The sequence below is a fragment of the Triticum dicoccoides genome, chromosome 3A (assembly GCF_002162155.2).
Source record: "Triticum dicoccoides isolate Atlit2015 ecotype Zavitan chromosome 3A, WEW_v2.0, whole genome shotgun sequence".
NCBI classification, from domain to species: Eukaryota; Viridiplantae; Streptophyta; class Magnoliopsida; order Poales; family Poaceae; genus Triticum; species Triticum dicoccoides.
This window is the reverse complement of record NC_041384.1, coordinates 23,739,286-23,753,148: the sequence shown is the minus strand read 5'-3', so window position 1 is coordinate 23,753,148 and position 13,863 is coordinate 23,739,286. Positions and strand designations below refer to the sequence as shown.

The window sequence follows — 13,863 nt, the reverse complement described above, 5'->3', positions numbered from 1 at the left end:
TGAGGCGCGGCTGGAGATGCCCTAAGGCTGGCGGACGAAAATAAGCGGTGACCGGGCATTGTCCCCGCAGCCGGCGTGAGCGCGCGCGAAGCCAACGCCAACCGAGCGGCACGCGTCGCCGTGGAGGGGCAGATCGACCGCCGCCCAGCCGACCCGCCCAGCCCAAACGGAATCTCGTCATTATGTTCTGGCGGTTTCCGATCCGAGCGCGACGCACACCGTCGTCGTCGTCGTCGTCCTTTCGGGGTGTGCACGAAAGCGAAACTGGACGCGCCCTCCCTCGTGCTGCCTGTCAGACTCGGACTCCGCAGCGGAGCGGAGTGCGGTGCACCAAGGCAGAGCGGCGCAGAGGAGAGGAGCCTCCCAAATTTGACGGACGCATTCCGCTCCTCCTCCGCTCCCCCCACCCGAAGCTTCCAAAATACCAACCCAACCCACGGACAGCGAGCGAGCCAGCGCTCCAATCCAAAGGAAAGCAAGGGAACCCCCAACCGGCCCCGAAACTTGCCATACTCGCCGCCGGGCCCGGCGATCCTTATTATTGCCCCGGCGGCTCCGCCCGGGACATCGGCCGAGGTTTCCTTTCAATCGGAGGAGGAAGCCGCGTGTTCCGGGAGGGGGCGGTTGCCTGCCGGCCGGCCGGCAGTCGGTCCACGGCGCGGCGTCCGGCGGCCGGCGCCAGGTTGGTTCCTTCTCTTCTCTTTCGCTCCTCCTCCTCCTCCTCGCATTCATGCAAGTCTTCCCGCCGACGATTCGCACCCAATTCCCGACTCCCCAGCGCCAGATTGCGATGCTGCCCAATTCTGACCAAGACACTGTGCCATAGACTTCCCCCCTCCCCTCTACTTTTCCGCGGTTCTAGACGGCTCGTGATTCGGCCATTGACCTGGGTAGGCAGGCTCATCTGGGTCAATTTCCCCATCATAATTGCCTAGCACGCGCCATGAATTTTATTTATTCTACAAGGGGAAAAGGACGGGTGAAACTGAAAGATCTCACAAGTGGGGGGAGCAGAGCAATTGCCATAGCCCATAGCCAAACAGCAGTAGGTCAATTTCTCCATGATAATTGCCGGTACGAGGCACGAATTTCAATTCAGGGACTGTATTATTCTCTCTATACACTAGTAGATGGGGGATCGGGAGAGAAAGGACAGGTGGAACTGAAAGATCCCACAAGTGGGAGCAATACTAGTAGCCAATAGCAGTTCTAGGACCTAATCATCTCATGGTGGTGCCTCTTCATGATGCGGCCAGGCATTAACTCGTGCTGAATTGCAGGTGGACGGACGACAGGTAGTGTGCCTGAGAAAGTTGTGTGTGGTGCGTGCAAAAAGATGAGATGGGCGTAGGAGCAAGACAGAGACCAGTGGAAACAAAGGCGTAAAGCACCACACAAAGCCATCTCTGTCTGTCAGTCACCGCGCCAAGGTGTGTGTGCTTGTGTTGTGTGGAATCCTACAAGAGTGGAGTGGCTTGTTCCTGAAGCCGCAGGGCCAAGGGTGCAGCAGAGATGCCGAAGAAGGGGCTCAAGAAGCTGCACGCCAAGGATGCGCTCGACTTCTTCAACCAGGTCATGGTGGAGCAGCCCCTGCTCCCCTTCCTCATCCCGCTCGGCCTCTTCGCGTGGTTCGTCGAGCGCTGGGTCGTGCCCTTCTCCAACTGGGTGCCCCTCGCGGCCGCCGTCTGGGCGACCATTCAGGTAGCTGTTGTTTCTTTCCCCTGTGTTTTGTTCAGATCATGAATAGATTCGTAGGGATATAGTGTCTGGTCTTGGGCGTTCACATGATACTTTTGTACTTTCTGAAAGAGAAACAGAGTGTGAACTATACCTTTTTATTTATTCAGACATTCTGATATGTTTTATTTCGTTAAGTGTTAATGATGATTTGGAATGTGAGATTGACAGCACAAACAGCATTTTATCTGGGCCCCTGATGGTTTGTTTGTCTTCTTAGTCCTTACACTTTTATATCACTGATGCAGTATGGGAGGTTCAAACGAAAGATGGCTGTAGAAGATTTGAACAAAAGATGGAAGCACCTTATACTGAACACAACAGTATGTGACGTTCCCTTGCTTTATTTATGTTTCTGTTTATTTATGGATATACAGTCAATACTCATTTTACCTCTGTTGTAGCCTACCACACCGATAGAGCCTTGCGAGTGGTTGAACAAACTTTTGATTGAAGTTTGGCCAAACTACATGGAACCGAAACTATCAAAGAAGTTTCAATCTACCGTCGAGGTCAGCTTCTGCACCATATCTTGATATTATATATTTTTGCTTGGATGCAACTTAGCAGTCGGTAGTTCAAAAGGTTTTGGCAAATCAAATTAGATTGTACTATATGCTTTGATCCATGGAAGTTGATTGTCTACAAATCAAATTTAATTACAAAATTCCCTTTGGTTCTGTTAATTTGAGGTAGTCAATATGCATTGCAAGATATGTTGCTTACTGGTTTCTACAGTTTTTTGTTTATAAGTAGCTGACCTGAGTCTACAACTTTGCAGAGACGCTTAAAGAATCGAAAACCAAAACTGATTGTAAGTTCCCCTTAATTCATTTTCCTTCTTTGTTTGCTATTGTGGTTGCAGTGCTAAAACTTTGGTCTTACATCCCCAGGATAAAATAGAATTACAGGAATTCTCACTCGGTTCTTGCCCACCTACCTTGGGAGAGCAGGGTATGCGCTGGATGACTTCAGGCGAACAGGTAGTTGTCCATATTCTGTATTGTGTGCTATCTGAAAGACTTGTACAATCCATATAGTTTATTTAAGACACAACTTAACACTATAATTTGTTTATTTTTGAATATGCAGCAAGTCATGTCCTTGGGTTTTGATTGGCACAGCAAAGAGATGAGTGTGATGTTTATGGCGAAATTAGCAAAACCTCTGATGGGCACTGCTCGCATTGTTATAAACAGCATCCACATCAAGGGAGATGTATGTCTTCTGTGCTCTCTCCATTGGTTATACTCTATCTAACCATTATATCTAATTTGAAAGTGACATGTTTCAAACTTTTTTTAATAATGTCAAGAGACTGACTACGAAAAATGTGTTTTGCAAGAGCCATTTAATTATGAGTGGTTGACAAAGGAAAAAAGCGTTAGCGTGCAGTTTAGATTACAAGCGTGTCACAGCAAGGACATGGTGTCTTGTGTTATTTCACAGGAAGCACTTTTTTGCGAGGCTTAGTGAATTTTCCGTACATTGATTTTTTTTGCCCCAATGGTTATACCGTTACATGTTTTTGTCTTGACTACTCCCTCTGTTCCAAATTAATTGAAGTTCTAGTTTTGTCCTAGTTCAAACTCTAGATTTGACTAAGTCTATGGGAAAATGTGCTAATATCTACAAATCAAGTATATATTATGGAAATATATTTTATGATGGATATGATGAACTAATTTGGTGTTGTAGATGTTTATACTCCCTCCTTCCTAAAAGATTAAGTCCTTAAAGTTTTGTCTTATGTCGGACTTTTTTAAGTTTGGAGTTTGTTGACTTAAGAAAAAACTTACGGGATCCATTTTGTGGGAAGGAGGGACTATAATTTTCTATAGACTTGGTCCAACTAATTTGCAATTGGCAGGGGGGGGGGTACATTCTATGTTTATTAACAGATCTGAATTGATAACAATCGACTCTCCCGAGCTGCATCAGCGTACTGCGCTGTGCAGGATTGAGTTCTGCTACTATCTCTGATTCAAATCACATTGTTGCAGCTTCTACTGAGTCCCATTCTTGATGGCGAAGCTGTCCTCTATTCTTTTGAATCTACTCCAGAAGTCAGGATAGGTGTAGCATTTGGAAGTGGTGGAAGCCAAACAGTTCCTGGTATGGAGTTACCGGGTGTCTCAACATGGCTGGTGGGTCTGTGTGGACCATTTAATTCAGTCCTTGATATCTTTGCATCTTCTTAGGGTAATGGCGGCGGCCATTGTGTACTGACATTTAGAAGCCAAATTCAGTTGACATATCTAATGCATGCTTCTTAAATCCATTCAGGTAAAGCTTTTGACTGAAACAATAGCCAAGACAATGGTTGAGCCTCGCCGTCTCTGCTTTTCTTTGCCACCAGTAGATCTGAAGAAACAAGCAGTTGGTGGTGTTCTTTCTGTTACTGTTGTTTCAGCTAGTAATCTTGGCAGAAAGAGCAGAACTAATGAGTTAGGGAACAACCAAAGCTCAAGTGGAAACACTACACCTGGGATTCCTCTTAACAGGAGGGCACATACATTTATTGAGGTAGAAGTCGGCACTTTGACGAGAAAAACAACTACTTGTGAGGGTCCAAATCCTACATGGAATAGCACATTTAACATGGTACTGCATGGAGAGACAGGTGTTGTCAAGTTTCTTCTGTATGAACTGGATTCCGATGGTGTCAAGTATAATTACCTGACAAGCTGCGAGATAAAGGTAGGGTGTCAAGTTTCTTCTTTCACCATGTTTTTCATCGCTTTAGACATTTGAGGTTCTTCCTGCATAACAAGGACACTAAGGAATCGATTTGAACAGGTCAAGTATGTTTTAGATGGTTCGACAATATTCTGGGCTATAGGACATAATGATGGTGTGGTTGCAAGGCATGCTGAGCATTGTGGGAAAGAAGTTGGAATGGTGGTTCCATTTGAGGAGGATATCACAGGCGAGGTAACTAGCCTATTTATTTTCGTTTATTCTTTAGTAACTATCTGTCCATCATCAGTTCTTTTCACATAATATATGGCCTGTTTGTTTTTAGACCTGATATAAGATTGTAACTTCTAATACATGGATTCATATCTGCTGGCTAATTTTCATATAAGCTAACTAAAGAAAGTATATTAGTCTGTCTGCTTTGCCAATTATGCCATATGTGTTGGAGGTTATCCTTACTATATGTATATAGTTACATATTTGAACTGCTTTATATTTATTGATTGCACTGCAAACCGTTCCAAATCCTTTTGTTTGCAGTTAACTGTCAGTCTTGTGCTAAAAGAATGGCAATTCTCTGATGGGTCGGTTACATTGAGTAACTCTCTGAGCAATGAATTCCAATGTTCCATTGATGGATCACCGAAGCTTCAGTCAAGGACAGGAAGGAAGCTCAGAGTCAAAGTAGTGGAGGGTAGGGCCCTTGCAGTAAACAGTAAATCTGGGAAATGCGATCCTTATGTGAAACTCCAGTATGGAAAGGTTTTGCTACCTTGCTCAAATTTGGTTTCACTAACAAAAATAATATATTCAGCTTAGATAATTTTGTATTCTAATATCAGATTATTTCACTAGGCTCTATACAGAACAAAGACGCTCTCCCGTACGGCCCAACCAGTTTGGAATGACAAGTTTGAATTTGATGAGATTGGTGGTGGTGAATATCTGAAGGTCAAATGCTATAATTTAGATACATTCAGTGATGATAGCATTGGCAGCGCAAGAGTAAATCTGGAGGGACTTCTAGATGGTGCTAGCCGAGATGTGTGGGTACCACTTGAAAAAGTAGATTCAGGAGAGATCAGGCTCGAAATAGAGGCAATACCAAATGATCACAACGACAGTCTGAAGGTGTGCATTCCTAAGCATTGAATTTCTTGATTGTGAAAGAGCACCAACCACCAGTACATTTTGCTAAGGATCCTACTAGAACTATTAAATTGTGATGTTCTGTACAGTTATCTTAGTAGTACCCATGAAACCCTCCACTGCTAGTTGTGTGTGTATCCTTGATTTCTGTTAAAGTCAGGTAACCTCATAGTCTCCATTTTGTCAACTTATTTGTGCCTCTTGGGTGTGAATTGTGCTTCTTTTTTTACAGAGATCAAGCAGTAAAGTTGAAGCTGGCTGGATCGAGCTAGTAATAATTGAAGCCAGGGATCTTGTTGCTGCTGATCTTAGAGGAACTAGTGATCCTTATGTCAGGGTGCAATATGGGAACAAGAAGAAGCGAACCAAGGTCTGGTGATTAGTTCTATTGACATTTTTCATCAGTCAAGAGTTCCATTACATTTCTCTTACATGGAATCTGTCCCAGTAGATACAGCGCGAGTCATACTGAATTTCCGAGCAGTTTTAAAACAGAGAAAATAAGCTCAGTACCATGGTGAAGGCATAAACTGTGCACACACACTAATGTAGCAGTACCTGCCATGAATAATTATTTGATAGTGTGTCATTAATAATGATTATCCAAATCCTGTAAGCATAGCAGTCTGTGCTTAGCAGTGAGCATAGTGGAAGAGCTCACGTGAGAACGTCAGGGAGTATAATGCTAACTCTTGCAATCATGTCTTTGCCACCATTTCTATATCTGAGGCTCCAGAATAAGTCAAAGTCTTTTACTTGCAGATGCTAGGTGCGGGAACCAATTTGAGCTGAATAATTCTTTCTATGCAGGTCATTTACAAGACGCTGGCTCCAAACTGGAACCAGACATTTGAGTTTGCGGAAACCGGAGAGCCCATGATCCTGCATGTCAAGGACCATAACGCGGTCCTTCCAACCGCCAGCATAGGCAACTGCACCGTTGAATACAGCATGCTTTCTCCGAATCAACCCGCCGACAAATGGATACCGCTGCAAGGAGTGCGGAGCGGAGAAATCCATGTGAAGATCACCCGGAGGGTCGCAAACTCGGAAAAGAAAACCAGCCTGCTGACAGATGCGTCCGCCCTCGGCAAAGGACACAAGATATCAGCACAGGTGAGCCAATGCATAAATCCATGCTTGCCGTTCACTCCTGCCAACATTAATTCTCCTCTGTGACATCCATCACTGCTTATATGTCCCGTGTGATGAACATCCTTTGAAACTCTGCAGATGAGAGACAGCCTGAAGAAATGCTCGGGCTTGGTGGACGACGGCGGCGATGCGGAGGCGCTGTTGTTGGCCCTGACGGAGGTGGAGAGCGTCCAGGACGAGCAGGATTTGTACATACAGCAGCTGGAGCGGGAGAAGGCCTTGATGCTGCAAAAGATACGTGACCTTGGTTCTGAAGTCCTCAGGACATCCTCCGGTCCTGCAAGGACCTCCTGCTAGTAATTAGATCAACAAATACACTCCACAGACAAGATGGCGAAAGTGCTAATCATTTTTCGCAGAACTATATAATTATATAATTTATCAGCGGTTGCTTGTAAGTAAGTAGATGGGTAGGAAATCACGGCGAAATCATCACGCCCCGACGCCCTTAGGCTTTGTTCGGTTAATCCTCTCCCCAAGAGGATTAGAGGGGATTGGCAGGGATTGGTTCATATTTTGACTTAGAAGAGGTTTAAATCCCCCTCAAACCCCTTCAATCCACTCGGATTCACCCGCAACCGAACAAGGCCTTAAAGTTGTACAAAAATCCTTGAAAATGGGTTGTAAATTTTCAGAAAGAGTGTACATGACTTGTGGTATCTCTAGTGCTGAAGCATCAGTATTTGCAGCTTACCAAAGGCTCGCCATTTTGCACACGGGTATATAATGCTACCATGGTTTTGGTAATGGACTTGACGAATTTGCCAAGATTTCCTTATTTTTTGACAAAAATGCCACACATTATTTTGAAGTCTGAAGATTTTAGCAATAAGAAAATGGTATTTCCTGGTTACCGACGGTTACTAGATCAACATGTCCCCTCTTTTTTTTTTTTGGTACTGGTAACCAAATCCTTGACTGGTGACTCTTTATAAAATTGGACCCCTTTGGATTTTTGTTTCAAAATTTTCCAAAATTTTCACAGTGATAGATATGGCTGGAGCATGGGCAACTGCTAAAAATTATCTGAAAATATGGCTATCTGGGTTATTTTTTGCATTAAAAAACCCAGAAGAATCCACTTTCTCCTTCTTGGCCCAACTTCTCCTACTTCTTACGGGCTCACGTTATGCAAAGCGTTTCATCGCTCAAACTGGATTACTGAGAATGTTCCCTTTTCTCATGCGAAATGCTAGTACAGATAAACCAGAATCATTATTTTTGTTCTTTCAACCTTCTCAAACACTTGATTTATGATATGGCATTTCCCTAAAAAAAAACACTTGATTTATGATAAGATACTCAATGATGATGCAAAATTCAATCCGAACAATAAGCTAACAGCTTTGCTGTGATACAGCTCGAAGATGTTAAAGAACTGTACGCATCTTCCGTTTCTGATTATCCTGTATTTATACAAAATGGGAGAGTACAATACGAAAAAGCTGGAGTGTTTTCTAAAAATAACCTATTGAAGTTTCAGGTTAACCTTCCTGCGCTGGGTACCAATGTTCAGAGAAGGAACATTCTTCTGACTGACCATGAATGGTCCAATGAATCCACATGCATTCAGGTTGAAGCACCCTTCTGCCATTCTAGCATGATCTTCTGTCACTGAAGTTCAGACATAGTTGTCCTCGCAGAAGAAAAGAAAAAGGTTCACACATAAGTGAACACAATGTTGGAGTGGAGGAAGAACAATATAATTCAGAGTGAGACTTACATTAAACCTGGACAAGCAAGCTGTGAATGAAGCAAAATAAGTGCTAATGGAGGAAACAGAGAACTGGTAGTTTGTTTGCCAGTTACAAGTGCATAATTCCTCCGGCGTCGATCAGCATTGCCACAAGTGCATAATTCATGTCGGCCATATAATGCTTGAATACAGTTAACTGTCAGCCAGCCTTGTGCTAAAAGAATGGCAATTCTCTGATGGGCCGGTTACATTGAGCAACTCTGAGCAATGAATTTCAATGTTCTACTGATGGATCGCCGTAGCTTCAGCCTAGGGCAAGAAGGAGGATGCTGTTTATCTGAAAATTATGGTGTTTAAAATAAGAAACCCCAAAAGTTTCAGCGATAGATATGGCTGAAGCCTGTGGAGTTGCTGAATTTTATCTGAAAAATATGATCATCTGGGTTCCGCATTAAAAAAAAAGAAGCATAATCAACTTTCTCCTCCTTGGCTCAGTTTTCTCTGGCCACATGGAAAATCTTGTCACTGTCAAGTTAAAGCACCGAACAACTTGTGTCCAACTCTGACCGATGAGCTAGCTACTGCAATAATAGAATTTTCTCGGATCAGATAACAATAGTGGTGATGCCTTTTGGGATGGTGCGACTCAATCTCCATATTCTTGCATCCAGTTAGAGAAAACCTGGACGCTGCTGACTGCTGACCCAAGTTCCTTTTGGGATCAGTCGTTCCCAAGTCGTCAAAAGAGGACAAAGCCTGCATACATTATTTCTGGGGCCTAGATACAGTTAGCGCAGCACTCAGGACAGTCAATCACGCGAAGACCAGAAGGGCATGCTGCATTATAGTAACGGAGCAACGAGGCTGCTTCTGCTACTACTGTACTTGCCAACCAAACCAAGAGGGGAGCATGGCAATGGCGAAGGGGGGCATGGGTTTGCTGGTATGCTCATTCCTGGCCGCCATGGCGACCGCGAGTGGCGATGAGGCCGCGTTGCTTGCTTTCAAAGCGGAGGTCAGCGACGCCGGCGGCTCGCTGGCCTCCTGGAACAGCAGCGCCGGTTTCTGCGGCTGGGAAGGCGTGACGTGCAGCCGCCGGAGGCCGGCGCGGGTGGTTGCGCTCAGACTGGACGGCGCCGGGCTCGCCGGAGCGCTCTCCCCGGCCATCGGGAACCTCACGTTCCTGCGGACGCTCAACCTGAACTCCAACTCGCTCCGCGGTGGCATCCCGGCGAGCCTCGGCCGCCTCCGCCGCCTGCAGAGGCTCCACTTGGACGGCAACTCCTTCTCCGGCACGTTCCCGGTGAACCTGAGCTCCTGCGTCAGCATGACCGAGGTGGTGCTGGACAACAACAAGCTTGGCGGGCGCATCCCGCCTGAGCTCGGGGAGAAGCTGGCGTCTCTGGCAGTGATCTCGCTGAGCAGCAACATGTTCACGGGCCCTGTTCCTGCGTCACTGGCCAATCTGTCCCATCTATGGTACCTTGATCTAGGCAGCAACCAGCTCACCGGCTCGATCCCGTCGAGGTTCGGAAGCTTCTTCCAGAGCATGCGGAAATTCAGTCTCGCCCAAAACAGCCTCTCTGGTATGATTCCACCTTCTCTCTACAACTGGTCGTCGTTGGAATTCTTTGTGGTGGCGTTCAATACGCTTCACGGAGGCCTCCCAAACAATATCGGAAGCAAGCTCCCCAAGCTGAAAGTTCTAAGCTTACCTTCTAACCAATTCACTGGAGTCCTCCCTTCATCACTATCCAATATGTCTCATCTCATGTCGCTTATTGCCTGGGGAAATGGATTCAGCGGGCATGTGCCTCCCGCATTAGGGAGGCTCGGAGTGCTTCAATACCTGCACGTGTCTGACAATAGGCTCCAAGCTAATGATAGTAAGGGGTGGGAGTTCGTCGCTTCTTTGTCAAACTGCAGCCTGCTGCAGGTATTGGTACTCAGCAACAATTCTTTTGGGGGACAGCTACCGGGTTCAGTTGTGAACCTCACAACCACTCTCCAGCGGCTATACTTGCAGGATAATAGGATCTCTGGGAGCATACCTGCAGATATCGGCAACTTGGTTGGTCTGAAAATACTGGTGATAGCAAACACTTACATGTCCGGAGTGATTCCAAAGAGCATCGGCAAGCTACAGAACTTGAACGTGCTATCATTGTATAATAATAGCTTGTCTGGCCTCATACCGCCATCGCTAGGAAACCTGTCACAGTTGAATAAGCTTAAAGCATACCTTGGCAACTTGGAGGGGCCAATTCCGGCAAGCCTGGGGCAGCTGAAAAACCTCTTTGAACTGGATTTCTCAATGAACCGTCTTAACGGCTCAATACCCAGAGAGATCTTCAAATTACCTGGCCTTTCTTACTATCTGGACTTGTCATACAACTCCCTTTCTGGACCCCTTTCTTATGAAGTTGGTAGTTTGTCAAATCTTAACCATCTGGTTCTATCAGGAAATCAGTTGTCTGGCAAGATACCTGACAGTATACAGAATTGCGTAGTGTTGGAATGGCTATTCTTAGACAACAATTCGCTAGAGGGAAGCATACCTCCGTCACTGGCAGATATAAAGGGGCTCCGTATACTGAACCTGACCATGAATAAGTTCTCTGGTAATATTCCTGAGGCCCTTGGTAGCATTGGCAACCTGCAGGGACTGTACCTAGCGCACAACAATTTGTCAGGGTCAATCCCAGTAGTTCTAGAGAATTTGACAGCATTATCCAAACTGGATGTATCCTTCAATAATTTGCAAGGTGGGGTTCCAAATGAAGGTGTTTTCAGAAACATCACTTACTTAGCAGTGGCTGGGAATGTCAACTTGTGTGGTGGTACACCTCAACTTCATTTGGCTCCATGCTCCATAAGCAAGAACAAGAAAAATGCGCCGAAGTCTCTTGTGATTTCTTTAGCAACAACTGGAGCAATCTTGTTCTCACTTTCAGTTATTCTTCTTGCTTGGATATTTCGCAAGAAGCTCAAACCAAGCCACAAGACATCAGCACAAAATTCAGTTGATGATGACCATTACAAGAGAATTCCCTATCGTGCATTACTGAGAGGAACTAATGGATTTTCAGAAGTCAACTTGCTTGGGAGAGGAAGTTATGGTGCGGTTTATAAGTGTGTTCTGGACACTGAAGACAGAACATTGGCTGTCAAGGTGTTTAACCTTGGTCAATCTAGGTATTCCAAGAGTTTTGAGGCTGAATGTGAGGCCATGAGAAGGATACGACACCGTTGTCTCATCAAGATCGTTACTTCTTGTTCGAGTGTCAACCACCAAGGTCAAGAGTTCAAGGCATTGGTTTTTGAGTTCATGCCCAATGGTAACTTGGATAGTTGGCTTCATCCAAAATCTCAAGAACCCACTACAAACAACACGCTTAGCCTTGCCCAGAGGCTTGGCATTGCTGTCGATATTGTGGACGCAGTAGAATATCTGCACAACTACTGTCAGCCATTGGTAATCCATTGCGATCTTAAGCCAAGCAACATTCTTCTTGCTGAAGACATGAGCGCACGAGTTGGAGACTTTGGCATATCAAGGATCCTTCAAGAAAATACAAGTGAGGGGATGCAAACTTCATATAGCTCAACTGGAATTAGAGGTTCCATAGGCTATGTTGCTCCAGGTAACTTAAACTCTTCTAATTTTATATTTTACTTTTCACTCGATGGCATGCTAGCCACAAAGTTTTGCATAATTGCAGAGTACGGAGAAGGCTCTACGGTCTCAACAACCGGTGATATTTATAGCCTTGGCATATTGCTGCTTGAGATGTTTACGGGAAGGAGCCCAACAGAAGGCACGTTTGGAGATTCATTGGATCTGCATAAGTTTGCCGACGATGCTGTTCCAGATAGAACTCTGGAGATAGCTGACCCAACGATGTGGCTCCACAGCGGACAACAAGATGAAACTACAAGTACTAGAATGCAGGAGTGTTTGGTTTCAGTCTTCAGACTTGGCATATCTTGCTCAAAGCAACAGCCCCGAGACCGAGCACTGACGAGAAATGCAGCGGCGGAGATACATGCAATCAGAGATGCATACCTCAAGTTTATAGGGGAGCAAGGACCAGAAAGAGAAGCCTCAGCTGGAGAAATACAGTACAGTGTTGCATAATAATAAATTTATGTATCGGCTAGTAATTGTTCTCAGAGCTATGTTGCTTTAAAACTGTATCAAATAAAAGCAGAACCATGGTGTTCTGCGATAATAGCACCACAGCAAGTTGTAGAGAGTTTGAAAAATCAATCAGTGTAATTGTTTTTCCATTCTAAAAAACTGTACACGTACAGGAAACATTAGTTCATGCTTGAGGTAAACCTACTGACAAAAATTCAGACTGCACCGCAAAGCATAGTCCAGTAACAGCAAACGGACATACTTGACAGTATGCGATCAGGAAGCAGAACAATATAGATTCATACAGCATCAGGAAAAACATCTCTAATTAGAAGTGCATCAGTACTATTCAGATACGTCGAGCAACAATTTGCAGGAACGCATCATGCTAAATTCCAAGAATTACTAAAAAAAATACCTCTGCACAACGAAGCATTTGTTTATTATCAGAGCTATTTTCTTTGCTCCATGTCAGAAAAATGTAATGTAAAATCATCCTAGTAGACTGTGCAATAGCACTAGAGCAACAACAGTTGATAGCGTATTAAGTGGCTTTTCAAAAATTCCAAAGATTCGAACAACCGTATCCTCAATCCAGCATGTTAGCAACATGGTTTTGTAAGTCAAGCAAATCAGCAGTCAGTCAGACTGTTTGTTAACAAAGTATATACTGTCCATGTGTACAGAAAGGAACATAGGGGGTAGTAGGCAGTAGCAGCAGAAATTGACCTTAATAAATCCTTGTAACTGCAGACTATGACCATCATTATCACTCCGGGCAATATAACCAACCAGCCAGTAAAAATACAAGCAGTAGATGACCAGAGCAGCACAACCTTACCTAGCAAGAGGATGGTAATAACTTGGTGGATCTGGAGAGCGAGATAAGATGGCAGAGACGAGGGGCAGGGCGGCAGGCAGGAGGCCTACCTAATTTGATTATTGAAATATGCTTTATGTGTCTAAGTTACTTGCAGGGTAGCTCTGTTGAATCCTTCTTCTATTTTCCTTTTCTCATGCTAAATGCTAGTACAACTAAACCAGGATCATGATTTTTTTTAGCTTCTCAAACACTGATCTATGATGAGATACCCAACGTTGGTGTGAAATTCAGTCCGAACAATAGGCTAGCAGCTCTACTATGGCTCAAAGATGTAAGGAACTGTATGCAGTTGGGTGCATCTTCAGTTTCGGATAACCTATTGCCTGCTAATATCTCTCATAATTAACACCGACAGCGGTTGAGGCTACAAGTTAAACTTCGTGCTGTCTGGCCTTGTTCCAA

The 13,863-nt window shown here is 44.7% G+C and overlaps 2 protein-coding genes across 3 annotated transcripts; both read left to right on the top strand.

Moving 5' to 3' along the window:
- Positions 1–294: 294 nt before the first annotated feature.
- On the top strand, positions 295–7,176 carry LOC119266797 (synaptotagmin-4-like). Of its 2 annotated transcripts, XM_037548075.1 has the most exons (15): positions 295–682; positions 1,281–1,701; positions 1,986–2,060; positions 2,142–2,249; positions 2,519–2,551; positions 2,631–2,720; positions 2,830–2,955; positions 3,741–3,884; positions 4,024–4,437; positions 4,537–4,671; positions 4,978–5,199; positions 5,293–5,568; positions 5,819–5,956; positions 6,397–6,702; positions 6,820–7,176. In XM_037548075.1, exons 2-15 carry the CDS (start codon positions 1,513–1,515, stop codon positions 7,036–7,038), a joined length of 2,475 nt encoding a protein of 824 aa, XP_037403972.1. In that variant the 5' UTR covers positions 295–682; positions 1,281–1,512; the 3' UTR covers positions 7,039–7,176. The 2 variants fall into 2 exon arrangements, with proteins under 2 accessions (XP_037403972.1, XP_037403973.1); XM_037548076.1 differs by lacking the exon at positions 295–682 and having other exon boundaries at positions 732–1,701.
- Positions 7,177–7,539: 363 nt separating this feature from the next.
- On the top strand, positions 7,540–12,669 carry LOC119266795 (receptor kinase-like protein Xa21). The gene is made up of 2 exons (XM_037548073.1): positions 7,540–12,081; positions 12,160–12,669. The coding sequence occupies exons 1-2, from the start codon at positions 9,348–9,350 to the stop codon at positions 12,573–12,575; spliced, it is 3,150 nt and encodes a 1,049-aa protein (XP_037403970.1). The 5' UTR covers positions 7,540–9,347; the 3' UTR covers positions 12,576–12,669.
- Positions 12,670–13,863: the final 1,194 nt, after the last annotated feature.